At 58.0% G+C, this 25346-nt stretch overlaps 2 protein-coding genes across 6 annotated transcripts in view; one reads left to right on the forward strand and one right to left on the reverse strand.

Moving 5' to 3' along the window:
• STARD8 (StAR related lipid transfer domain containing 8) overlaps window positions 1–6493 on the forward strand; it is a 62152-nt gene extending 55659 nt beyond the window's left edge. For all 5 annotated transcript variants that reach the window (XM_062006294.1, XM_062006298.1, XM_062006296.1 and 2 more), the window contains 9 exons: window positions 621–794; window positions 1262–1421; window positions 1996–2194; window positions 2460–2670; window positions 2894–3008; window positions 3308–3523; window positions 3829–4046; window positions 4205–4381; window positions 4828–6493. In XM_062006294.1, the coding sequence (XP_061862278.1) occupies window positions 621–794; window positions 1262–1421; window positions 1996–2194; window positions 2460–2670; window positions 2894–3008; window positions 3308–3523; window positions 3829–4046; window positions 4205–4381; window positions 4828–4945 (1588 nt within the window). In that variant the 3' untranslated portion in view covers window positions 4946–6493. The remainder of the gene's footprint in view (window positions 1–620; window positions 795–1261; window positions 1422–1995; window positions 2195–2459; window positions 2671–2893; window positions 3009–3307; window positions 3524–3828; window positions 4047–4204; window positions 4382–4827) is intronic.
• A 130-nt stretch (window positions 6494–6623) lies between these two features.
• On the reverse strand, window positions 6624–19320 carry LOC104559838 (relaxin receptor 1). The gene is made up of 18 exons (XM_062006995.1): window positions 19275–19320; window positions 15697–15843; window positions 14820–14909; window positions 14632–14737; window positions 14256–14327; window positions 13482–13553; window positions 13003–13074; window positions 12332–12403; window positions 11879–11953; window positions 11616–11687; window positions 10605–10676; window positions 10406–10477; window positions 10059–10130; window positions 9911–9982; window positions 8420–8649; window positions 7619–8029; window positions 7110–7325; window positions 6624–6811 (listed from the first exon to the last, which is right to left on the reverse strand). The coding sequence occupies exons 1-18, from the start codon at window positions 19318–19320 to the stop codon at window positions 6624–6626; spliced, it is 2157 nt and encodes a 718-aa protein (XP_061862979.1).
• Between the last annotated feature and the right edge of the window lie 6026 nt (window positions 19321–25346).

Raw genomic sequence — 25346 nt, forward strand, 5'->3', positions numbered from 1 at the left:
TTAAGCATTGGAATGGGCTGCCCAGGGAGGTGGTGGAGTCACCATCCCTGGATGTGTTTAAAAGACACACTGATGAGCTGGTGAGGGACAGGGCAGATGATGATCTTAAAGGTCTTTTCCAACCATAATGAGTCTGTGATTCTATGATTCCCAGAGCAGCACAGGCTTGGAAAGGGTTTTAGCAGACTCTCAAGAGAACATTTACCTTGTTGGAGTGTCCTTGAGAATCCAGGTGTTGGAGATGTCCCCCGTTATGTAGTGTTGCTCTGTGTGGTGGCCCATGCACGCAAGCGTAACCCTCAGCAGCTGAGCTCTCCCCACGTCTCCTGGCCTGTGGGTGCTGGTGCAGTGAGCCTGAAGTGCAAGAGAGAAGATGCTGGTTGTGTCAGGGAGGGAGGGAGCCGTCCTTTGAGGCAAGAGAAAGCATACCTTGTGCTCTTGTTGGCACCTCTGCCACTGGGTTTGTGAGCACCCAGGGGGAGGAAGCAGCCTTGTTGCACAGGGGTCCTTGGGCTCAGCCTGGCTGCTTCTGTGCCTTTCCCCAGAGCAGTGGGTGCTATGGGGCAAAGACAGGCTCTTCCTGGGGGCAGCCATCCCTCACTGACAGCCTTTCTCCACAGAAAGCTACGCTGGCACAGCTTCCAGAACTCACACCGACCCAGCCTGAACTCTGCCTCCCTGGAGATCAACCGCCAGTCCTCTGCCCAGCTCAACCTGCTCCAGAAGTGCTCCCTGCTCCGTCTCACAGCCATCATGGAGAAGTATTCAGTGCCCCATAAGCAAGCCTGGACGTGGTGAGCTGGTGGGGAGGGGGCTGGGACGTGGTGAGGGGTGGGGGCTGCAGCTGGGCTGGGCACTGCCTCCCAGCCTGGGGCCTCCAGCCTGGGGCAGCTTCAGCTTGTGGAGGTGCTGGAGGAAACACAAGCTGGGTTTGCTTTGCATGGCTTTGGGCATCTCACAAGCGTGAGCTGGGACCTGGGAGCTGGGCTCCAGCATCACCTGCATCCAGGAGGGCTACAGGCAGTTGTGGGGCATTAATGATTCTGCAGCAGCTTAAGAGAGGGGGACAGTGGGTTCCTTTTGTAGCCAAGTATTGAAGTCTTTTGGCTCAGTAAAATGTGCTGTGGCTTCTGCTCACAAGCTGCCTTGCCCACGTTCAAACCCTCTCAGGAGTGTGTGTGCATTACCCGGATCCTGCTCCCCTCTGCGAGGTGGTGCTGAGCCGCCGGGGCACTGACGCGTCTGTGTGTCTGTCCCACAGGACTGTGCCCAAGTTCATGAAGCGGAGTAAAGTCCCTGACTACAGGGACAAGACGGTGTTCGGGGTCCCTCCCGTGGTGAATGTGCAGCGCACGGGGCAGCCGCTGCCGCAGAGCATCCAGCAGGCCATGCGCTACCTGCGCGGCCAGTGCCTGGACCAGGTGAGTGCCGGCCAGGCTGGGGGCAGCCACCCCGCACCAGCGCTGGGATCTGGGGCAAAACCCTGCCCTCCAGGGTCCCTTCCCTTCACCTCCTGCAGTGCTTAGCTGTGCCGAAGCAGGAGGGAAAGGTTGTGGGACATCCACACACACCAATGTCTCCTGGGCCGTCCCTCATGCAGGATTCATAGAATCCCCTATTGGTGGGGTTGGAAGGGCCCTGCAGAGCTCACCCAGCCCCTGCTAAAGCAGGTTCCCCTCGCTCAGGGGGCACAGGAACGTGTCCAGGTGGGTTTGGAAACCTCCCAAGAAGGAGCCTCCACACCCTCCCTGGGCAGCCTGGGCCAGGGCTCCCTCACCTCAGCACCAAAGGACTTTCTCCTGGTGTTTCAGTGGCGCTTTCTGTGTTCCAGCTTGTGTGTGTCACCCTTTGTCCTGTCGCTGGGCACCACAGAAAGAAGCAAAGTTCTCCTCTGGGAGGCTGGGGATTGAGGCCTTTGGGGAAGGGGCTTCCTGGCCTGCCCCATGGGAGCGTGCTGGCCCCGTGCTCCAGCACCAACCCCTCTGTTCCCGGCAGGTCGGCATCTTCCGCAAGTCAGGGGTGAAGTCGCGGATCCAGGCGCTGCGGCACATGAATGAGACCAGCCCCGACAACGTCAGCTACGTGGGGCAGTCAGCGTACGACGTGGCTGACCTGCTCAAGCAGTACTTCCGCGACCTGCCGGAGCCCATCTTCACCAGCAAGCTCACGGACACCTTCCTGCAGATCTACCAGTGTGAGTGCTGGGCTGGGGCCCGTGCTCCCGGGCTGTTGGTGCCCTCGGGCTGTTGGTACCCCTGGGCTGGGGCTGGTGCCCCTGGGCTGTTGATGCCTCTGGGCTGTTGGTGCCCCTGGGCTGGGGCTGGTGCCCCCGGGCTGTTGGTGCCCCCGGGCTGTTGGTGCCCCTGGGTTGTTGGTGCCGCCAGGTGTGGGCAGGGAGGATGGTGTCTGTGTGAGCTGTGGTGTTGGGGCTGCCCCTGAGCGCCAGCCTGTGCCCGCAGTCGTGTCCAAGGAGCAGCGGCTGCAGGCGGTGCAGGCTGCCGTTATCCTCATGCCTGATGAGAACCGGGAGGTGCTGCAGACCCTCCTCTACTTCCTGAGCGACATCGCCTCTGCCGAGGAGAACCAGATGACGGCCGGGAACCTGGCCGTGTGCCTGGCCCCCTCCATCTTCCACCTCAATGTCTCCAAGAAGGAAAGCACCTCACCCAGGTAAGGGCTGGGCTGGCTCTGGCCTCCCTGGCCTTCCTGCAGCCCCCCATCCCCACCGCCCTTCCCTGTCGTCCCAGGAGCAGCCAGCGCAGGGGGTGAGGCATGGGGGGAAGGGGTGTGCTCTGACACAGCCCCCAGTGCTCTGCTCAGCAAACTGGGGTCCCAGTGGGGCTGGGAGAGGGCAGGACGCCCCCTCAGTCTCAGACCCACCTGCTTCCCACAGGGTGATACACAAGAGGGGCACTATGGGGAAGCCTGACCAGAAGGACCTCAACGAGAACATGGCTGCAACACAGGGGCTGTCCCACATGATCACTGACTGCAAGAAGCTGTTCCAGGTGGGTGGCTGCAGCGTGCCCAGCTTGCTGCTGCCCTCCTGGGGTGCTGCCAGTGGGGGATGTGGCTGTGCTGGTGGGGGCTGGTCCTGCTGGTCAGCATGGGCTGAGGTCAGGGCACCCATCCTGCAGGTGCTGGGCCAGGCCCGGCTGCATCTTGGTGGGGGTGCCAAGCTGCGGGGTGTTTGCCCTGGGAAGCTGTGTCCATCCTCCCCACTCCTTGGTGGGATGTTAATGTTTTTCACAAAGTGCCCAGAGGATCTCTCTGGCTTTCTGAAGTGCCTCCTGCTCTTGGCTTGTAGGTCTCCCACGACATCTTGCTCCAGCTGAGCAACTCCTATATGGCAGCAGATGCTTACCCCCATCCCCTGGCTGACTTCATCCGTCAGGGGGAAAGTAAGGATTTACGCTCCTACTTTGAGCAGAGTGTCCAGAACCTCCTCAGAGAGTCATCAGAGAAATTCAAAGGGTGGCTGAGCACCCCAGGGCCTGCAAACACAGAGCTCTCCTGCAAGAAGGTAAGTGCTGCTGTGGGGAGTGGAGTGGGGTGACCCCCAGGAGCCATGGGCTCCCAGCCACCATTGTGCTTGTTCCCCTTGGTGAGGAGGGAGGGATCAGCAGCCCCTGTCCTGGGATGGCCAGATCAGGGCTGGAGGGTGCCCAGGGGAGCACCCACCATGTTGTCGTTGTCAGAGGAGCTGTCTGCCTGTGCTCTCCAGCCCAGCCCAGCCCAAAGCTGTACCTGTGCTGCTCTGTGGCTGCTGAGGTGGGTGCTGGGGAGTCCCAGGGGACAGCACACCTGACCCTGCCTGTGGCCCCACAGGTAGGGGACGGGCACCCGCTGCGCTTGTGGAAGGTCTCCACGGACGTGGAAGCTCCTCCTGCCACAGTGCTGCACAGGGTGCTCCGGGAGCGTCACCTCTGGGACGAGGACCTGCTGCAGAGCACAGTGGTGGAGGCCCTGGACAAGGACATGGAGGTGTACCACTATGTGACGGACAGCATGGCGCCCCACCCACGCAGGGACTGCGTCGTGCTCCGGTGAGGCCAAGAGGGGCCGGGGGGCTGGTCCTGGGGTGGTGGGTCCCATCTGTCCCAGCCCTGGCTGCTCCTCCCAGGCTGCGCAGCCCCCTGCAGACCCCGAGGTGGGGGCAGGGGCTGCCCGTGGGCAGGAGCTGAGGGGCTGCTGTGTCCCGCAGGCACTGGCGCAGGGACTTGCCGCGGGGCACCTGCCTGCTCATCTCCCTCTCGGTGGAGCACGACAAGCTGCCGGTGCAGGGGGGGGTCAAGGCCATTGTGCTGACCTCCCAGTACCTCATGGAGCCCAGCACCATGGGCCGCTCCAGGGTCACCCACATCTGCAGAGCTGACCTCAGGTAACGGGCCCTGGCTGCTGCTGCAGGGGAGGGGAGCAGCAGGGTGAGGGGGATGCAGGAGCTGCTGGCCCCTCTGCAGCAGCCACAGGGGAGGTGGGGAGCAGCAGGGTGAGGGGGATGCTGGGCCTGGCAGCATGGGCAGGGGTGCAGCTTGTGCAGGGTGGTACCTCTGTGCCTAGAGGGAAGGGGATCTGGTTTGGGGCCAGAGTTTAGCTGCCAGAGTGTTACTGGGAAAGGTGGCACCAGCTCAGTCCTGCAGTGCTGGTGCATCCTCCGTGGCCCTGGGGATGGCAGGTTCTGTTTTGTGCCAGGCAGGGCTCATTCATTGCGGCATCGTCCATGGCAGCTGCAGCTGAGGGGACGCTGAGTGCCCATCCCTGAGCTGCTCCTGCTGCTCACTGGGCTCTCCTCTGCCCCCTCACCCTCCTCCTTCTTCCCTTCTCCAGGGGCCGCTCACCTGAGTGGTACAACAAGGTCTTTGGCCACCTCTGTGCCATGGAGCTGGCGAGGATTCGAGACTCTTTCCCAGCCCTGAGTCCCAACGGCCCAGAGACGAAGATCTGAGGCAGCAGGAGGATGCTCTGTGCTGTGGATTTGCTGGCAGGTCCAGGCTGGGGATCCCAGGGGGCCACAGACAGCAGCTGAGGAGAAGGAGGCCGAGGCTGCCCCGCTCACAGGCGCAGATCTATGAGTGTCCCTTTGCCCTGGGCCAGGGCTGCCCTGACCCACTGTCCTGGCTGCTGCTTCAGCTGCCCCGTGCTCCAGCAGCAGGATGGCTGCAGAGGTGAAGCTGTGCAGCCTGTGGTCTCTGCAGGAGGGGTGGGAGCAGAGGGGCTGTGGGGAGCCCCTGGGCAGAGCAGGCAGGGCAGCAGCAGGCCTGGGCTTAACCCCTGTCCCCGTGCTGTGGGGGCAGAGGTGTGTGGAGCAAGCGGGGAGCAGAGGCCACGTCCGTAGGTCGCAGGGCTGTGGTGGGAAGTGAAGGGTGGGCAGTGAGGGGGAATCGTGTGTGTGGTGTCACTCCTGGGGACAGCCAGGGAGTCACTGTGGGGGTGGAAGAGGCTGCTGTTCTCGGGGAAGGAGAGTAGGTGCAGATACCCAGGTGTCCCTTGGGCAGTGGCAGGAGGAGCCTGATGCACCTTTGGTGCTGAATTTCATAGGAGAGGAAAAAGCCCTTTAGTCTGTGCCTTGCTCTGACTCCATAGAAGCCTTCTTTTGTGCACCAGGGTTCAAGAGGGGTGGATGGACAGTGTCCTAAGCCCAGCCCACCCCTAGACCAGCCTGCTTGTCATTGGGAGGGGGCACAACAAGCCAAGAGCCCCTGAGCAGCTGCCTGGGTAGTTGGCTGCAGGCTGGGAAGCGGCAACGTCCCCCTGGAGTGGTTATGAGGAGCTGCCCGTGGGAGGGAGGAAGGTCCGTGCTACCACCGGGGCTCCTTCTGCAGTGCCTGGCAGAGGGGAGGGCACAGCAGCCTCGGGGGCAGCCCTCAGGGACAGGGCAGCGTGGGCACAGCTAACAAGGGGTTGACTGGATGCCAGGTAGCCCAGGCTGAGACAAGCATGCGCCCACTGTTTGTGGCCTCAGCAGTATGGGGGGTGGCAGGGAGTGTCTTGGCTTCACCCCATTCACCCCTCTTTGGGCAGAACTCGTGCCCCTCCCTGCAGAGACATCCCTTCCCCTTCCCCTGCCTCCCGCCCTCCCTGGGAGCTGATGTGGTTCCTTCCCGCGGCTGGGAGGGACCCAGCACACCAGCCATGACCCAGCACCAGTCCTGCCCTGGCCGTGGCAGACACCCCAGGCAGCTCAGCCTGTCCTCCGTGGTTTTATATATATATTTTTAATATATATATATAAAAATAGAACCAACAGTGGGGAGTGATGTTCCTCCTCATGTTTGTCAGAAACGTTTGTTTTTTCTATCTATAAATACTTGTACAGTTGGAATATTAATATATAACCGTGGTGCCGAGCTCAGCACCGCGTGGTGCTGGCTGGAAAGACGTGCATTTGCTATTTCAGGGACTCTGGCTCGTGTCACAGGCCACTGCAGCAGATGGTTTGACTGGGATCGGGGCTGCTCTTCCCATCCGTGTAATTAATAAAGTACTAACGATACCTGCTGGCTGGTGACCAGACCTTCGTGAGCAGCGGCTCTGGGAGGCAGGAGGGGCTGTGGTGGGTGGAGCAGGGCTGGGGCTGTGCCTGGGGGCTGGGGCCGTGGCTGGAGCCCCCCCGTGCCACCGGGTCAGGCGCTTTCGCTGTGCAGCGTCACCAGCGTGAAGCTCCGTCCGGACTCGCGCTGCTCCGGCTGCTGCCCCCGCAAGCAGCCCTTCAGCTTCTCCTGGAAGGAGGCAGTGGTGATGGTGTAGAGGATGGGGTTCAGGGCGCTGTTGATGGGCAGGATAAAGATGACCACCCAAGAGGTGACGGTGCCTGTGCCAACAACGATGTGATGTTAGGCAGGTGAGGGAGGCTGTCCCCCTGCCCGGGGTAGCCCAGGGTAGCCCACCCATGCAGCCAAGGGAGTGATGCTGTTGTGGCTTCCCAGAGCAGGGCCATGGCTGCTGCTCCCCAGGAGAGGCAGAGGCCCAGGGAACTGCCACCCACCTCCCCTGGCACTCAGTGTGTGGGGAAGGAGAGCTCCAAACTCAGCAGTTCCCCAGCCCTGGGACTCATGGGCAGGAGCCGGGCTGGGCTCTGCTTCGGGGCCTTGTGGGGAACAGGGCTTCACCTGGGATTTCCACCTGCAGCAGAGAGAGCAGCTTGAGGAGGAAGATGGGTATCCAGCAGAGAGCATCGGTGAAGACGATGAAGAAGAAGCGCTTGGCGATGGCGACGTGGCAGGAGCAGACGCCGCTGGCGGCCGTGCGGGACGCGCTCACACGGATGGAGTAGAACATACCCGAGTAGGCGAAAACGATGGTGATGAAGGCTGCGAGGTTCAAGCCTGGAGAGGAGGAAACATTGCTCTGAGCATCTCCCAAGTGCAAAACTCGCATGGCCGGCGGCAGCGGGACAACTCCGGCTTTTAGCACTAGAGGGGGCAGAGACATCGTGCTGAGTCCAGCCTTAGCCCAGCGGTGCCTGTGCCCACGGCCAGCTCCAGGCTGCAACAGGAACCCTCATCCCATCAGCAGTGTGGGCTCATGGCACTCTGGAGGAGACGGGGGGCTCGAGCCCCACTCCCCCCAGGGAAGCTCATCCTGCCCTGACCACCCCCAGGTCCCGAGTCAGCCTTACCCAGGTAGATGGTGGCAGAGTAGCCCCGGGCACCGGGCCGCTCGCCCAGGTCGGACTGCAGCGGGAAGCACACCCCGTTCCTCCCGTAGTAGTTCCCAAAGGCCTCCTTCCAGCACAGGGGGATGATGCTGAGGGAGAAGCCCAGGAGCCAGATGGCTACCAGGACCGCCACAGTCTGCTTGCGGCTGCTGCCGCGGTGCCTGAACGGGAACACGATGGAGAAGTATTTCTCCAGGGTGATGTAGGTGAGCAGCAGCACTGACACCTCTGAGGAGAGCAGGGCCAGGCTGCCTGCCAGCTGGCACGGCACGCTGCCCATCCAGCCCTGCGCGTGCTGCTTGTACTCGCCCGAGTACTTGAGGTCGAAGGCACCGATGATGAAGAGGTAGATGCCCATCAGGCCGTCTGCACCTGGGCATGGAGGTGGGACAGTGAGAACAAAGCACCAGTGGGCACTAATGCCACGGCCATAAAGCCAAGGCTGAGCTGCTGTGAAGCCCTGGGCATCCCTTGGGCCTCCTGAGTGCAGATGGAGAGATCTACATACAGATATCAATGCTTAGATTTATATCTTGCAACTTAAACATATAAACCCCAGTACATAAATAACACCAAGATAAAGGAGTAAATCCACACAAGAGCTGTGTGCTGGTGTTTGTGAGCAGGGCCTGAGGTGCCCCAAGCACCGAGGGATGCCTAGAAACCCATCTACATCGGTGCAAAGGGAAGGATGGCAGCAGCTGAGCCCCCAGCTCCCTCTGCCCCCTGCTGCCCCCCATCCCTGCCCCTGGGCGGGCTCACAGCAGAGGGCCTGGATGGCCATGGCGTGCTGGCTGTTCTCTGTGCCCAGCAGCGAGCGCATGCACACGACCAGGAGGTTGCCGAAGCAGGTGAGGCAGGCGATCACCCAGACGCAGATGCGCAGGACGACGTTGGCCAGGAGGTGCTCGAGGGAGGAGATGCCGTCGGTGTTGGGCTTGCAGCTGCGCACATGGGGCACGTGGCTGCAGTACTGGAACCTCTTGAAGTAGCTGGGGGAGAGGGGAGGGAGGGTTCCCGACTGCCACTGGGACTAGCCCCAAGCATGGTGCGAGGGGCACAGCTCCCCTGCCCCACACTCTGCTGCCCACCAGGTCTCTCCAGCCTCTCACCCACGTTTTTCCCTGTCTAGGAGCTCCCACCTCTCCTTATTAGCCAAGAGCCTAGAGGAGAAGGGAGGTGAGGAGTCAGGTCGCAGGGAAGGCGGCAGCAGCCAGGCAGGGTGCAATGGGACAGGGGCTGTCAGCACACAGCCCTCCCTGGGGCAGCCCCCAGGGTCTGCAGGGCAGAGCTCAGCCAGGGGCTCCCTGTTTGCAGAACTGAGCTGATTTGGACACTCAATAGGCAACACCCCAAAGCCTTTGCAAAACTGGCAGGAGGCACTCCTGTACTCTTGGACTGTGTACCACAGCCATGCTCTGAGATCTGCTGCTCTTCTGCACTGCCAGCTGATAAACACGAGGGTGTTTCCTCCAACCCTCGATTCTCACTAATGTTTAAAACCCAAATCCCTTATTCAAATCCTTCAAGGCCACTAACAGGGATTCGCATTTCCCCCCTGCATCTTATTTCGGATTAATCTTTTCAAGTCCTGTAAAAGCCAACCCCCAAAAGCTCAGCAAAAGGCTGCGTCAGAAAATGACTGCAAACCTGCAATATGAGGCTCATTGCTGCTTAATTATAGATAAAAGGAGAGAGAATCATTGCTTATTAGCAAGTCAGGTAGAAAATGTACCATATTTATGGTGCAAAACGACCAATTATGGGAGGGAAGATGTGCAGTTGTCTTTCATTACAGGTCCTTTGAAATGTGCATCTGGAGAAAGTGAATGCTTTTTTTTCCCTCCTCCTCCCAAAGAGAAGCTGAAGCCGAAGTGCTGGCAGCGGCTGAGCTGTCCCACTGCCCCTGCACACGCTGCCCCTGCACATGCTCCCCCTGGCCAGGCTGCCCCTGCATGCCCTGCTCCTGCACACTCTGCCTGGCCAGGCTGCCCCTGCCCATGCTGCCCCCCCTGCATGGGGGGTCCAGACAGGCCCTGTGGCTCTGCAAGCTGCCCCTTCACAGGGCCAAATTCTGCCCTTGCCATCAGCGAGCCCCAGCCAGGACAGACCCTCCCTCCCTGGGGCATTCAGACAGTATCATTGTGCTGGGGGGCTCCAGTGGGCTGCAATAACTTGCTCCCAGGGACAGGAACCAACCCCTTTCCCTCCCTGTGCACCGGGCAGCAGCAGCTGCTCACTCCCCTCACTCACATGTGGGAGAGGTTGGTCAGCTTCTGGAAGGTCAGGTTGTGGATGTTGGGGATCTCCAGCCCCTCCAAGCTCCTGCCAGAGGAAGCTGCGGTGAGTGGCCCTGGGCTGGGTTTGGGGCAGCGCTGGGGGGTCGGGTTGGGGGACTCACAGCGACTGGAGCTGGGGCAGGCTCTCAAACTGGCCGGGTTGGAGCTCTTGCAAGGGGTTGTATGAAATGTTCCTGAAAAGAGAGGAGCCTTCAGTATTTTTTCCCACCTGGAAGTCATCAGAGGAGTCAGAAGCAAGGCAAAGGGGAGTCATTCCATGGCTTTTCCCAGCACTGTCCACATCCCCAGGACGGTTCCTCAGCCCCAGAGCAGGTCTGTGAGGGCACAGTGCTCTGAGGACACCCATGGAGGGGTCCCATCCTGCTGGGGCCTCCACGGCTCTGGTGCCTGCAGGACATCTGCCTGAAGGGATGCAGGAGGGCAGGGGCATCATAGACCCAGTACTCACAGCTGCTGCAGCTCAGCCAGGCCGTTAAAGAGAGAGGAAGGGAGGTGCTCCAGTCTGTTGGATGACAGGTCGCTGTGTGAAGGGGAACAGCATTTGAGGAGTGGTTGAGGGCACCAAGCAGGGTCCCCCCTCCTGCCCCAAGCACAGCCCCTGCCTGTGGGAGCCAGCGGATCAGGGCAGGCGATGGCTGGAAACTTACAGCTCCACCAGCCTGTGCAGCCTGGAAAACGTCCCATCTTGGATCCACCTGAGCTTGTTGCTGCGCAGGATCCTGCAGGAGAAGGAGCGGGACAGAGCACAAGGGTATGGCACAGCCCCGAGTACAGCACAGCTCCAGGTATGGCACAGCCCACGCACCCTTTGGGAGCATCACCTGGCCTCGGGACTGGCCATGAGCAGCTGTGGGTGCTCATGGGGCTCTGCTGTGTCCCTCCCAAACACACAGAGCCACAGCCATCACCTCCAGCAGCTGCTGTGGGGAAGGGCTAAGCCAGAGCCCGCTGGCAGGTGCCAAACTCCACCTTGCACCAGCTCACAGCTCAGGGAAGAACCCGTCAGATGGCAGAGGAGGAGCAGAGCTGCTTGAAGGGCTCAGACGTAAAAACCCAGGCTGCTGCTCTGTGGTTGCAGAGCAGCTGGAGCAGAGCCCTGCAGCATGGACTAGGGGTGATGGACAAAAGCTGCCACTTAAGGAAAAACACTGCTGAGGTGAGGGAGCCCTGGCCCAGGCTGCCCAGGGAGGTTGTGGAGGCTCCTCCTCAGGAGGTTCCCAAACCCACCTGGACACGTTCCTGTGCCCCCTGAGTGAGGGGAACCTGCACTAGCAGGGGCTGGGGCAGCTCTGCAGGGCCCTTCCAGCCCCCACCATGCTGGGGTGATGTGATATGGACAGCCTGAGGGCAATGGGAGGCCCCTGGATGCCCGTTCCAAGGCTGGTGCTCCTCTGTGGAGCTGAGCTCAGCCCCTGCCAGGGGCAGCCGTGCTGATGTGCCCCGTGGTGCTGCTGGGCAGGATGGGGGTGCTGGGGCGCTGGGGGATGGATGAGGCAGCAGCACCTCATCTGTGCCAGGACTGCGGGAAATAGGGAGTCCAGTGGCATGCTTGGCTGACCCCCTCCTCCCTCCGTGTGCCCGCGGTGGGACGGGGGCTGCAGCAGCAGGAGGAGGCTGCAGCAGCAGGAGGAGGCTGCAGCCAGGCCACAGGTACTCACAGCACCGTGAAGTCGCGGCACTCCTGGAAGCCAGCACTGTGCAGCACCTCAATCCTGTTCCCTTCCAGCTCCCTGCAGAAAGGCAACCGGCACTGACACTTCCCCACGCTCACCCCCACATCCCCACCGTGTTTGGGGGCTGCCCAGCGTTATCCTTCCCCTCCTGCTTTTGCCCTGGCCCCAGCAGGATGCTCTCAGCCCTTTCTGCCCCATCTCTGCCCTGGGAGGCTGCAGCAGCCCCTGCCCACCCTGCAGGGACTCACAGCCAGCTGAGCTTCGGCATCTCCAGGCACAGGGAGCCGTTGGGTATCTGAGACACAGAGTTGTTCAGCAGGTACCTGGTTGAGAGGGAATAAGTTCCAACAGGGTAACGGCGCCATACGTCTGCCCAGGACACAACCTATGCCCGGCTCCAGCCCATCATGCTTCACCAGGGCTTTCTGTGGGCTGGGGCTTCTCCTGGGGACGTCTGCCCTGCCCACACTGTGGTGTGAGCACCCAGGGCTGGCCGTGCAGCTGCCCCAGAGCTCCCACAGCCGTTACCCCTCATGCCCTGGGGAAGGTGAGGAAGACAGAGCATCCTTTACATGTCCCCCCAAAAAGGCTAGAAGGTGCCAGAAGGGCTGCAGAAGGTACCAGGCAGCCAGGGCTCTCCAAACTCCCCCCAGCAGAGTCCCCCCAAACCCCAAGGGAGGGCTGCTCTCACCCCCACTTACAGGAAATACACCGACTTCAGCCCTGCAAACGTGGAAGGGACAATCTGGACAATTCTGTTATTGTCCAGCATCCTGGAAGGAGAAGGGGAGAGGTAAGAGCAGGGGACCCGTAAGGGCACAGAGGCAGCATGACTCTCTCATTAGGGGAAGCCCCTTGTTTGGCCCCTGTGCTGCCCACCCAGGATGGGGCTCTGTCACTTCTCCCTGGCAAACTTCCCTGGACACCCATCCCCGGGGGTCCATCCCCACTGCAGCCCATTCCCCCCTTTGAATCCTGCCCAGGCAGCCCTGGCTGAGGCCATAGGTCTAGCTGCGGCGTCTGGACTACTTCATGCTTGGGTCTGTTGGATTTTTCCTCTCTTCTGCTGTGAAATAAAGATAAATTAGGAACCATTTAGGGAATTCAGGGTCGTGCTTGGCTTCTCAAAAGTCCTCTGGCTTGTTTGCAGCACAGACCACCCTCTGTGAGCTGCTCGTCCTCTGTCTTCCTTTGATTTAAGGAATAACTGAGCTGGTCCCATGGCAAGTCAGAGAGGAGCAGGCTGGGGGCAGTGCCCACTGACACCCGAAGCCACAGTGCCCACTCTGCCCCCTCCTGAGAGATCCAAGTCGGTAAATCCCAGGAAGAGCCAGGATCAGTCACATTTCCTGGGAGCAGGGAAGGAGCTCACAGCCACTCCAGGCGATGCAGGTCCTCAAACACCCCAGGCTGCAGCTGCCTGATCCTGTTGTGGCTCAGGAACCTGGAACCCAAGCAGAGGAGAGTGATCCTCAGGCACCACTGATAGTCAAACCTGCTGCTGCTAAAGCTGTTCATCCTGAGCTGCCCATGGTCCCTGGCTTTAGGGGCCCCAGTATCAGCTCCCCTCATGCTCCAAGGCAGGGTCCCAGCTCAGGTTGGATAGTGGAGATGGAAGAGGTGTGTTTGTAGGAGGAGAAATTCCTCTTCTCTGCCCTGTATTCACCCAAAATACATGCAACTCCAGCTTAAAGTGCCAGATACCACCTCCTAAATGTGCAAGGGAGGAGGCTTGAACACAGGGCATGGAGCTGGCTGTGCTCTGAGCCTTCAGGCCACGAGGGCCTGAGGGCTGTGTGGGTCCCAGGGCTCCCCCCCACAGAGCCCCGTATCACAGATGCCTTCACTCACAACATTTTAAGCTGAGAAAGTCCAGCAAAGGCTTTGGGTGAGACCAGATGGATCCTGTTGTTTTGCAGAAACCTATTAAAACAGAAAAGCCCTACCAGAAAGGAGGCTGAAGCAGCAACGTGTGCTGAGGGAACCTCGGGCTCCGTGGGATGCACCCACATCTGCAGGACACCAGCAGGTCCTGGCAGCGCTTAGTGGGGGGTCCAGGCTCAACCCCTGCTCCACAGCAGGCTCCTGGTCACAAGGAAAGGCTTGGAGAGTCTGTTTTCCCCTCTCTGCCTCAATTTCTCCATCCCAAGAGAAGGAAGCTGAAGGTACAGATGCCTGTTGGGCACCGCGGTTCAGGGTACAAAGCTGCCATCCCCCTGTGAGGGCAAAGCCCCCTCCCCTCTGCAGGGTCTCTATGTGACCCCCCTGCTGCAGCGTCCTGGAAAGGTGACAGGCTGAGTGACCAAAGGCTTTGAGCTCTCCTGAGCAGGACAGCTCTTGTGAGGCATCTCGCAGCTCTGTGCATGCAGGTGGCTGCTGCCCATGGCAGCTGCTGCTCCCTGACCTGCTCACCCGCAGCTGGCAACGGGCACCACGGGCTCCAGGGGCTGGAAAAAGGTGCTGTCTGGACAAATGTAGTGCCCTGTACCAAGCAAAGCTGTCCCCACAAGTGCAGATACTTGTTCCTCTCCATGTGCCCCTCCCCAGCTGCTGACCTGTGTATCCACTGCTCCTGCCTTTCGTCACAAACATGCCAGAGAGTGGAGTAAAGGAGGAGATACTCACAGCTTCCTCAGGCTCCTGTACCTGGAAAACTGATTGTCCAGCAGAGAATGGATTTTGTTTTTCTTCAGGTCCCTAGCAGGAAAAGAGAAGGAAAAAAGATGAAAGGCCATTGGACTGGGACAGTCCTGACCTGTGGCCCTCGGCAGTGAGGGAGAGCTCCCTGGTCCCCATGCAGGATCAAACTGCTTCTACCCCCAGCTCTGTGCTGGGCAGCTGGAGCTCAGCAGGGAGGGGTCTGTTGGCACAGAAAGGGCCTTCTGCTTCTTTAGATCCATGGACAACAAGTAAAATGGAGCAATTTTCTTTCCTTCCCTCTAATCTTGTTTTCCTGCCGAGTGGCAGCATGTGCCCTGCTCCTGCACCCGCTGCTACTCACAGCCTGGTGACGTTGGAGGAGACCCAGGGCACTGTGGTGAGGCCCTGCTCAGTGCAGTCCACAGTCCTTCCCCAGCACCGGCATCGCTCTGGGACGAGCTCCAGCCCTGCAGCACAGAGGAGAGGCTGGGAAGGGCATGGGGGCTGTGTGGGCTGCGGGCAGCCACGGTGTGGGGAGGGATGGCTCACAGCAGGCATCGCCCTCGTCTTCCAGCGTCATCCTACCGCTCCTGGCAGCCAGCATCTTGCCCAAGATCTGCAGCCAGCCACTGTCATCCACTGCAGGGCAGAGAAGGGACCACTGTCAGAGGCACTGGCTCCCTCACACTCACACTGCTGTGGAGCAGAACCCCAGCAGCCTCGGGACGGGGTGCTGGGTCACAGGAAACTGGGATGGGGCTCCATCCCCACAGCTGTATCAGGTCAGAACAGAAACTCATCCAGCCCTGTGGCCTCTCTCCACAGTCACAGTCTCCAATAGTCACAACATTTTCTTTCCCCTGTTTCTAGCACCCCACCCAGCCAGCTTTGAGACTCTCCTCAGCCAGATGCTGCCTCAGAGCTGCTCAGTTCTCAGCTCCCAGCAGGTATGAATTTGTCCAGTGTCTGACTCTTTTACAGTCCTGGGCTAAGCAGCTCTGAGCAAAGAGCTCCACGATGGCACATGGATTGTACAAAAGAAGGAACTCATTTTGTGTTTAAAACGTTCTGAACCTGCATGTCCTGACTGACAACACCAGCCCCTCCACTCTTCTGCCTTCCCACCACAGCCCAGAAATGACTGCCCCAGCCTTGGGCAGTGAGGGCTTCCTGCACCCACGCTGGGGAACCCCTGAGCATGAGCTGCTCCCTGGGGGCACACACAGCCACTGCGCTAGCGGGGCCTGAAAATGCAAGAGCTGGGGAAGCAGCTGGATGCTGCAGCAGATCCAGGATTCCTCACACTGACGCTGAGCCCAGGGGAAGAGGAAGCTCAGCTCTGCTGCACTCAGTCTCAGACCCTGGTGCTCCCGGGTGTGGGTGGCTCCCTGAGGGCAACCCCGGTGTCGAGGGACGTGCTGCTCACCACAGTTCTCCTCGTCAGCTCCGTTGTCGCAGTCCTCCTCCCCGTTGCAGTGCAGGGCCTGGGGCAGGCAGACTGAGAGGTTGCCACAGGGAAACTGCCCCAATGGACACGTGTGGCCGTGCTGCTGGCAGTTCATCAGGGGAGGCTCTGCACAGGGAAGAGAATGCTCAGTGCTGGGGCTGTACCTCCCATCCCTGGACCCCTTGCTGTCATCTTTGTGGCTCCTGGGGCCACATCCTGCTTTGTGCCCAGTGCTGGTGAGCTGCAGGGCAGTGCAAGGCCAGGGGGGAGGGATGCCCATGATCCTGCCAAGGACTGGCACTGCCACACCAGTGCCCTGAGGACTGTGCTCAGACTGGGGCCAGCCTGAGCTGGCGGTGCCAGAGACCACCGAGGAGGCACCAAGGGACAACATGAACCAGGAACCTGGCCTTGGAGCCAGGAGAGCTGAGCAGAGGCAGTTCTGCTGAGGACTGTGGGGAAATGGAAGGCCCCAAAAACCAGGCTCCCCCATCCCTTTTCCCCAGCCACCACTGACCACCCTGTCCCTGAAGCAGAGCCTCGTTCCCAGTGCAAAGCTGTCTGTGTGGCTCTGCTCTTGCTGAGCCCCTTTCATCAGAGCGATCACAGCCAGCCAGCTCCAGGGCCCTGTTCATTAATATCCTGCAATTATCCACAGCAGAGGCATGCTTCAGATCCAGCTAAACGTTTCTACAGGCTGCTTTGATCAGGAAGTGGCAGCCGTTAGGCACTGGGGAACACGGCTGCAGGGGGGACCCAGCTCCTCGCTCAGGAGTTTCTCCAACTGCCAGCTGGCTGATGGCTAATGGTGCATGAGATAATTAAAAGCACTTTGCCTCACACATGGAAGGGGAATTGATTTTGCAAGGTTTGGTTTGATACACTAAAACCAGCACCACAGCAGCATATGGAAAAGGCCTGTCCAGGCGTGGGGTTGGTGCCCAGGGAGCTGCTCTCTGCCAGCGGGCTGAGAACAGTCACTGGGGGCCCAGGAGGGTGTCAGCAAGGACACCAAGGGGGGAACAAAGACCTGTGGAAAGCTCTGTTAGGTGTAGGATCTGGTAGAAGGCATGAACAAGCAATAGCTCTAACAAACTCATGTGTTTTAAGGTGCAAACTCCCATGGGAGTGCTGCTGCTCCTGTGGGGCAGCGAATACAGTCCAAATTCCAGCCATTTATTTTGGGTGTTAATGCTTCAATTAAAGAGTAGATCATGGTTAGTAAGAATGTCTTGTATTGGCAGATCACACCCAAGAATAAAAGCATGTGTGGAAAACTAAATAAAGTGCTGTTTGTGCCAAACCAGTTGAAATTGGTTCAGGTCTGCAGTGGGAGCTGCCCACAGGAAGCTGGAGGCTGCTCCTCACCAAGAGACCTCCCTCCCCATGGGTGCCTGCAAGGGCTCCTGCTAGTTCAAGGAGAGCTGCTATCTGCTTGGGACACCCGTGATCATGTGTGTTGGGGCCTTCACCTCAGCCCCCCACGTCATACGTGCTGCAATGGTTCATGTTACATGCAGGGGCAGCTCCTGCCCAAGCACTCCTGGAGACAGCCTGGAGGAGCACACACAGGGGTCCAGCCAAACGGCCAAGCAGCAGGGTTGCTGATCTGTTTAATGTGCTGCTTTCTTGCCTGTGTTGAAGCATGTCCATGGGGTTCTGCTGCAGCCTCAGCTGCCCCATCCTCGCTCATGCTGTTGGGGAGCTGCAGTTAGCACAGCCCTGCAGGATCCCTGTGAGATAAACATCTACCCAGGGGCTTAAAGCCTAGACAACCAGTAAGGGCACTTAAGAGAATTTCACAGTAAATCTGTCGAATGAGGAACCTCCTAAAAGAGGCTGGAGTGGTGGCAGGAGAAGGGAGATTTTGGAGATGCCATCAGGTCCTGCCCTTGCAGGCAGCAGCTGGTGAGGGGCTGGGCTTGTAAGGAAAAACCTGTCTCCTTATGACAATGATACAGGTGGTGAGAGAGTAAGAAAACACAAACCAAGGGGGATGAGGACAATTCAAGACCCCAGGCTCTAACTCTCTTGCAGCCTCACCAAGGGAAGCATGTCCCTTACCCACTCCACATCCTATGAGTGGAAACAGATCTCACCCCAGCCCTCAGACCTGAGCTCAAGACCCTCCAGAGGGAATTTTTCCCATCTTAGCTCCATTCCGAGTTTAATCAGGGAGCTCTCTGTTGCATACTGTTATGCCATACAGGTTTGTGGCTGTTTTCTTAGTCTGAGATTATGTAGGACCCACAGAAGGCCACAGGAACCTCTCTGGGGCCTCCAGGCTCCTGTTGCAGAGCGTATCTGCATACGGAGCTGCGTAAATATTGAGAGGAGAGTTTATACACGTATGTATTTATATATGTAAACACAGATAGCTTCTATTTTTTTAGGAATGATGCTCAAACTCCAGATTCCCAGACAAACAGATACTTTCCAGCCCCTTCGGCCTCAGGGGTGGAGAAACGAGGGGTTGGGCAGGACAGAAATCACAGCAACGATCCAGGACAAGACAGGAGAAGGTGAAAAAGGAAAGCTAAGGAACCAAATCTGAGGAAAAGTATGCGTTTCAGGCAAGGTAAAAGTCTGAGAACATAGGTGATTTTGGGAAGATGCAGCCTTTTAGACCAAGAGAGCTTTCGTAGCAGAGGTGGGACGGGGTGGGCACGGTGCGGCGGGACCCTGCTGCCCCGGCCCCGCGGGGTGACCGCAGGGAGCACGGCCAGAGGAATGCAGCCGGGATTAACCTCAGCATCTGACGCGGCTTTTTTACGAGGGCCACCCAGGATTGTAAACGAAGCCCACGCGTCGCCAAGAATCCGCACTGCCTCTGGCTGCAGAGAAACGGCGGCGGTTCTGCCAGCGAGGTGCCGGAGCCGCTGCATCGCCTGTCCCGAGCATCTCCCCGCTGCCCCCACCCAGGGCTGCAACCCCCTTTGCACACAGTTGCCCTGGCATTTCCCGTGCCGAGGTGGGCTGAGCTTCACCTACAGCAAACCACTCTAAAGGATGCACAAAACTGTTTGGAAGGAGAAAAAAGGTTTAACCCCCTGTTCCTCACGAGAAGGGCACAGTTTGCGTTACCGTCCGCAAAGTACATCACAACAGATCAGGCTGTTTTAGGAACTGGCACAGAGCTCCTGCCTTTCCGCTGTCTCCCGAAGTTCCAGCAAAACCCGTCGCTTTTCGACCTCTTGTTTGTCCACCGCTCCCTCCCCGTCCAGGCCGAAACGTCGGCTCTGCTGCCTCTTGAATCAAAGGCACGATCGCAACCTGCAGCTCTCCCCGGCTTTACGGGTAACGCGGATGACCAGAAAAGCCGACAGTAAGCAGTAGGGAGGGCAGTGTTCCCAGGCACACAAAGCCTCCTCACAGGACAGCCCTTTGTCGGCGGAGCATCAGCATCCCGGCGCCACCCGCCCCATTGAAATCCCACAGTAACGTTCTCCACAATCTCCTCCCGCCCCCGAGTCAAACGGCCCGATTCCCTCCCCGCTTTGCATGACAAAGCCACTCACTTGTAGCAGTCTCCCCTTATGCATGACAAAGCCACTTACTTGTAGCAGCGTAGAAGAGCGATGACAGGAGCAGGAACAGCCTCATGCCAGCAGCTCCCGGCGGGGCAGCCCCGGCCCCGAGCCCGCGGGGATGCTGCAGGTGCTCTCCGGGGCACCCACACGGGCACACAGCCGGCTGCCGGGCGCGCACACAGCGGGGACGCCGCGGGCTGTCAGCGGTGCCCGGGGCTGGGGCTGAGCGGCCATCGCCGGGACGGGGCCGGTGCGGCGGCCGTCGGGCACATCGCAGCCTGCGCGGGGCCCTGCACGGGGACGTGCGCTGCAAGGAAAGGAGAAGGAAAAGAACCTGCCGTCTGAACAGGAGGGTGCAGCCCTGTGCCCCTCACCCTGGGGGCAGCCGGGGCTGCGCTGTCCCACCGGCCCCGCGGAGCACAAGGGCCGGCCCGCGGAGGAGGAGAAGGAGGAGGAGGAGGAGGGCGAGGGCTGCCTCCTCCCTGAGAGGGCCCTCTGCTGGGTTTGCAGTCAGTACCTGTGCTCACCCGTGTCGGAGCCACGACAGGGCCTCGGTGTCGGGATACAAACCCACTTTTCTGCTCTAACGTTCAACCTTTGTCATTTGCTGCTGGATACCCAGGTGCCAGACAGCAGCGACTGCAGAGCTCCCAACCTGCAGCCAGGGAGAGAGAAATGGAATAAATCAAAGCTCTACAATTCAAGTGTGTTTCAGGGACTGGCTTTCTGGGAGCCTCTGTCCCAGGATGCTGTGAGGAGCTGTGTGTGCACCACGGAACAGAAAGTTATAACTCCAAGGCCAAACGTTGGGCCTGAGGAACCTGCCATCAGGAACCTTCTCACAGCACAAGTGTCTGGGCTGGGATTGTAGGTGGCTTGTGGGCACAACAAAGAGGTCTGAGCAGCAAAGATGTGAAGGTGCAGGGTCCAGGTTTTGCTCTGAAGCTGGACCTGTCTGGAGATGCTCCATCAGGAATGAGAAGGAGGAAGCACCTCATTGGTTTCCAGCTGGTAAAGGGATGTCCTCCTCTTCCCACCCCCCTCTGCTTCCAACCCAACAGCAGAGCCTCTTCCCCTCAGGAAGTTCATCAGAAGCCAAGGGAACTCCTCCTCTGTTATATACGACCCACATTTCACTGCTCTTCATCCAACTTGCTGTTCTTGCACCTCTCTGGCATACTTCCATGGCCTATTCTCTGCTCTGGCCCTTGACCAACCTTCTGTGCTCTCTAAGCCTTTCAGCTTTCCCTCCTGTGTTCCCATAGGCTGTCAGCATCCTTACACCAAGTTTGCATTTCTTAACATGAGCTTTGTTAATGGGCCAAAAAGTTCTCCACCCTTTGGCAGAGATCTGTGTCCAGCTCTCAGGGACAAGCCTCCCCCCACGTGCCCAGATGATGTATGGGCGTTGGACACCTCCCCACAAGCTGCATTATGCTGCAGAGCCCAGAGGGACCTGGGGAGGGCTTGTGCAATTGCACAGAATAGATTTATGTCCTGGGATTTTAAAAGCTTCAGCTCCTGCAGAGCTTTGCACTCATCCTCTGGGCAGCCTCAGCTCCAGCAGACAAACACAGCACCTTCCCCACAACCTCCCTGGATAACAGTTCTGAGCAAATCAGGCTTTTCCCTTTTACTTTGTTTTCCATTGGGATAATTCCTCATGCCAAATATCTCAGTTCTCACTCAGGTCTGACTTCTCTGGTGCTTTTTTCCCCCCTCCATTTGAGGTGAGTCCCTGCCTGCATCCAAGGCCAACAGATGCAGGTCACAAGCCAGCTCTTCTCTCCTGGGCATGGGGCAATGCCCTACACACCCAGGCATGCAGCACCTGCCTTTGTCAAGGCAGCTGATCTGTCAGCTGTGGGACTGCAGGGCTGGGATGGAGTTGTTTGCCTGGGGCCATTACTGGGTTTGTTCAGGCATCTAACAACAGTCACACTCTTGCTCCCAGCCTGGGAACCAGGATGCTGAGCTCAGCAGAACAGCTGTGTTTCAGTGTTATAACACAGAAATATGCTCATCAGCTGGAGAAATCACCTCCAGAGGAGCAGTCTGAGACAGATGTGAAGCTGATCTCTCTTTCCCTAAGTCAGCAAACTCTTCCACTCCATTGCCCATCCTCACTCTCCTGCCAAAGGGGCCAGCAGGTTTCCCCTCCCATCCCAACCTGGGCACACCAAAGCCAGGAGCAGCCTTGTGCCCAGACTGCAGGCAGTTCCTGGGAAAGCTCTGACTCTCCAGAGCTGAACTCTGAGTAGCCTTCGAAACAACCCTGGCTTGCGTGTGAAGTCTCTGGTACTGCCCAGCATCTCTTTCCCTCCTCTACCAGCCCCTCAGCAGCCAGGCACAGGCATGGGCTTTGCTCCCATCTTTGGAGATGGTGAAGGATGGACCCTGTGCTGACAGCCCTTCTGCACGTCTGCCTTCAGAAAGGCTAAAAAGCCCTGCAGAAAGGGGCAGTGCTGATGAGCCATGAAGGGTTAATCAGACCAGGACAGCATATGCAGCCAGACAAGATACTAGAAACGCACATTTCAGCCCTGACCAAATCCCCTCTGCACTTCTCTGGGCAGAGCCTGTGCCACCTGCCCAGTGCAGCAGTCACATCATCAGGGACAATGGCTTCAGCATCCCTGCTGAGTAAATGTCATCTGGTTCAAGGACAGGAGATTTGAGCATCTTTACTGTCTGGCCTAGGGGTGGCAGGACTTTTTTGGTAAATGGAGAAAATGCTGTGAAGTTGTGCACAGGGGGTGAGCCCACTTACACACACGGATCCTCCCCCTGCAGCTCCCAGCCTCAGCAGGTCTCTGCATTCCTCTCCTGTCCTTGGATCTAACCCTCCAGACAGAAAGGAGATGGAGAAGAGGGCAAATTGGAGAGAAAACAACCTTGATTGGTGCTTTGAAAGGTAAACCTGGGCAAGGTTCAGTCCCATTATCAGTCGTATTAATGGCAAAGAGGAGCCAGAGGCACGAGCTTGAAAATACCTTCCTCCAAAAAATTCATTTATTAGCTGGCAGGAGAGGACAGGGAGGAAGGTCACAGGTTTTAGAGTCTGCCAAGTAACAAGTTAATGGACAGGAGAAGCCCTTCCTTGTTGAACTATAAGAAAACACAGTAATAACTAAGACTGCACATGTTTGTACACAACCTTCCCCCTGGACAGTCCATCTACACACATGTCCCCACGTCCACTTCTAATATGGACCAGCTCACTGCTCCCAGAAACAACGTTGTGACAGATAAGTGGGAATGAATGACTTCATATGAAGCTGCAAAGGGGTAGTCAGAGGCAGCATCCTATTTCTCCTGGGAAGAGGGAAAAAGCAGGAGATCACTGCTCCTTAAAGCCTCATTTTTCCATGGCTGCATAAGAGGCAATTGCTGTCCCCCAGTTTGCAGGTGAGGAGAATGAAGCCTGGAGGAAAAAGGCTCATAGATGACACTAAGACAGAGATAGAGCAGAGGTCTCCAGTCCCAGCAAACTTCCCAAGTGCACCCAGGAGCTCAAGTTGGTCTCCTGGAGAGGGCTGGCTTCATTCCAGACCTGAGGGGCTGTGTTGGAGTGTACCAAAGTCTCTGAAGGAGGCAGGCAGGGCAGGGCTGCATTTTGGGAAGGAGGGCTCTGCTGCAAACAGCAGCACTGAACTTTGTGCTGCTGCTGTGCCTGCTGTTTCTCCACAAAGCTGTGATGCTGCAGAGAAGGGGCATCTGGTCTGGACTTCCACAGCACAGGGGCTGCTGGAGCTAAGCCCAGCCCTGGCGATAGCCCTCTGCCAGCACTGGGGTTGTGCTTCACCCTGGGAAGCCAATTTCCACATCAGAAGTGCTTTTCCCTACCACACTACTTCACAGATAAGGGACAGAAACATCTCCTTAACAAACACCATGAGGATTGCACCTGTGCCACAGTGCTTGCAGAGAAATCAGCCTGGACTGAGTGACAATGCCCTAAGCCACAGCATGAGCCAAACCCTGCTCATGCCATCTTTACCTGACTGTCCCTGCTGTCACAACAGGGCTATGTCCTGCTGTCACTGGGGATGGAGCGGGGCCAGCAGGAAGCTGGTGACCTCCACGTGTGAATCCCCACAGAGTTTCATGTTGTTCTGCTCTTCTCCTGCACATTATCACTTTGTATCACACTAGAAAAAGAGATTGCACAAATCTGACCAAAACCTGGGGGTAACTGAGGTCAGACTGGAAGGGGAAGGACTCAGGAACTGGAAAACAGAGGAGACAAAGTCCTTCTTCAGAGTAAGGGCATGTTAGTGCTCTGCTGCTTAACGAGATTCATAGTCAAGGCTTGGCTGACTCATGGTCCTTAATAAGCTCCAACACTGGTGGCATAAAGAGGTTAGTGGGGTGTGAGCTCCAGCCTGGGAGAAGGGCTCTGCCTGCTTGTTCCCCTCTGTGGTCTCATCTGAGCGTTTCCTCCTCCCCATGGTTTCTGTCCTTGCTACAGATGTGGCCAAGCTTTGCTGCTGCCAATTTCATTCTGTGGGATGCGAAGCCATTTGAGATCAAAACCGCCAACACTGATGGAAGTTTTGGCTAGGAGCGAAGAACATTCCCTTGGTGCACAAAGGCTGTTGTCTACACCCACTCTGTGGAGCAGGGGAAATGCTGGCACATGGTAGCCCAGCGCCCCTCTTACTGTGCAGTTCTTTAGCAATGTGCTGACATGCTGTCCCTGCCCCTTGTGCTGGGAAGCATCAGTGAAAGTGCAGACACCCAGCCCCGAGGGTGACCCATCAGGATGGCAGCCAGCTGGAGCTCAATCAGTGCTGCTGAGACTGTCCCCACCATGGGGCAGTGCCTGTGGAAGCACAACCCTGCCCCAGTCACAGAACCATTATCAGATGTGAACTTCTCAAGGAAATAAGGATCCATAAAGGGAAATGCATGATTGAAGCTGAAGGGAAACATTAGCTTTGCTTGGGTTACTATTTGCATTGTAAAGCAGCTCTGGCCCCTGACCCTCCGTGAGCTTTCACCAACATTACATCCGCTGCATGAACCCACCACCCTCGGGCCAGTGCCACCATTCCTAGAGCTGGGCAGAAACATGGCTCCAGGCAACAAAGCTATAAATATTGAGGTGAAATAATTACCCCACTTATTTATAGTTTAAACTCCAGCTCCATCAGCGACCAGCCAGGGCAGGGGGGAGCAGTCAGTGTTCTGGGCATGCAGCTGTCTGGAAGGAGCAGAACAAATGGCTAAAGCTGTTTAAGCTGGCACACTCTGCAGCTTCCTCCATGTTCTGCAAACTTACATGCTTCTTACTTCTGCAGATCACTGCAGAATAAGTCACAGCAAAATATTTGGGCCTTTGGTTTCCAATTCTCATGCTGAAATAGCAGGAAACTGCCAACCCTGAAGCAGGCAAGAAGTTTGATCACAACACATTGCTCTGATGTTGTGTTTTAGACACAAACACTGAGCTGTGCTGCAGTTTAGGATACGTACCCTCCACTGTTTAGGAATCTCAAGAGGTGCAGCCTGGTAAGTACCTTGCAGGAGGATGTTTGGGAGCCACTGCAGCAGGAAAATCCAGATTTTCAGGCCCAGGAGAACTGGCTCCCTGAAGGCCACTGGGTCTGGACAAGGATTAAGCCACTTCTGGGGGGCCAGCATGACTTTCTTCTTGGTACCCGCTGGTCCTTTAGACACTGCAAAGCCATCCTTCCCACCCCAATAGCTTCACTCATGCAGGTCTGGATTGCCTTGCAAAGCTTGGGATTCACCTTACAATTCTTGGGCTCTGATGCATACTGTACTAAAGAGCACCCTTGGACATCTGTGCCTTTGGCTGCTTTGGGCAGCCTGAGCCTTGACATCACATATGAATGCCATAGCAGAGAGGGACAGGGAGAATGGCCCTCAGGAAGAACCCCAGGCAATTGGGTCGCCTTTAATGGAAAGATCTAAAGTGCTGTGCAAATCCCCCCATCCCTGTCCTGTGCACATTACACCTCTTCTGCAGCATTGCAAGAAGGTGCCAGAGCTTCCCATGGGAAATGTCACTGGAGGGGGGGCAGAGAACCCATCTCAGCAGGAGCCCTGGGACTGCGACCAAAGGAGGCTGCA

The sequence above is a fragment of the Colius striatus genome, chromosome 13 (assembly GCF_028858725.1).
Source record: "Colius striatus isolate bColStr4 chromosome 13, bColStr4.1.hap1, whole genome shotgun sequence".
NCBI lineage: Eukaryota > Metazoa > Chordata > Aves > Coliiformes > Coliidae > Colius > Colius striatus.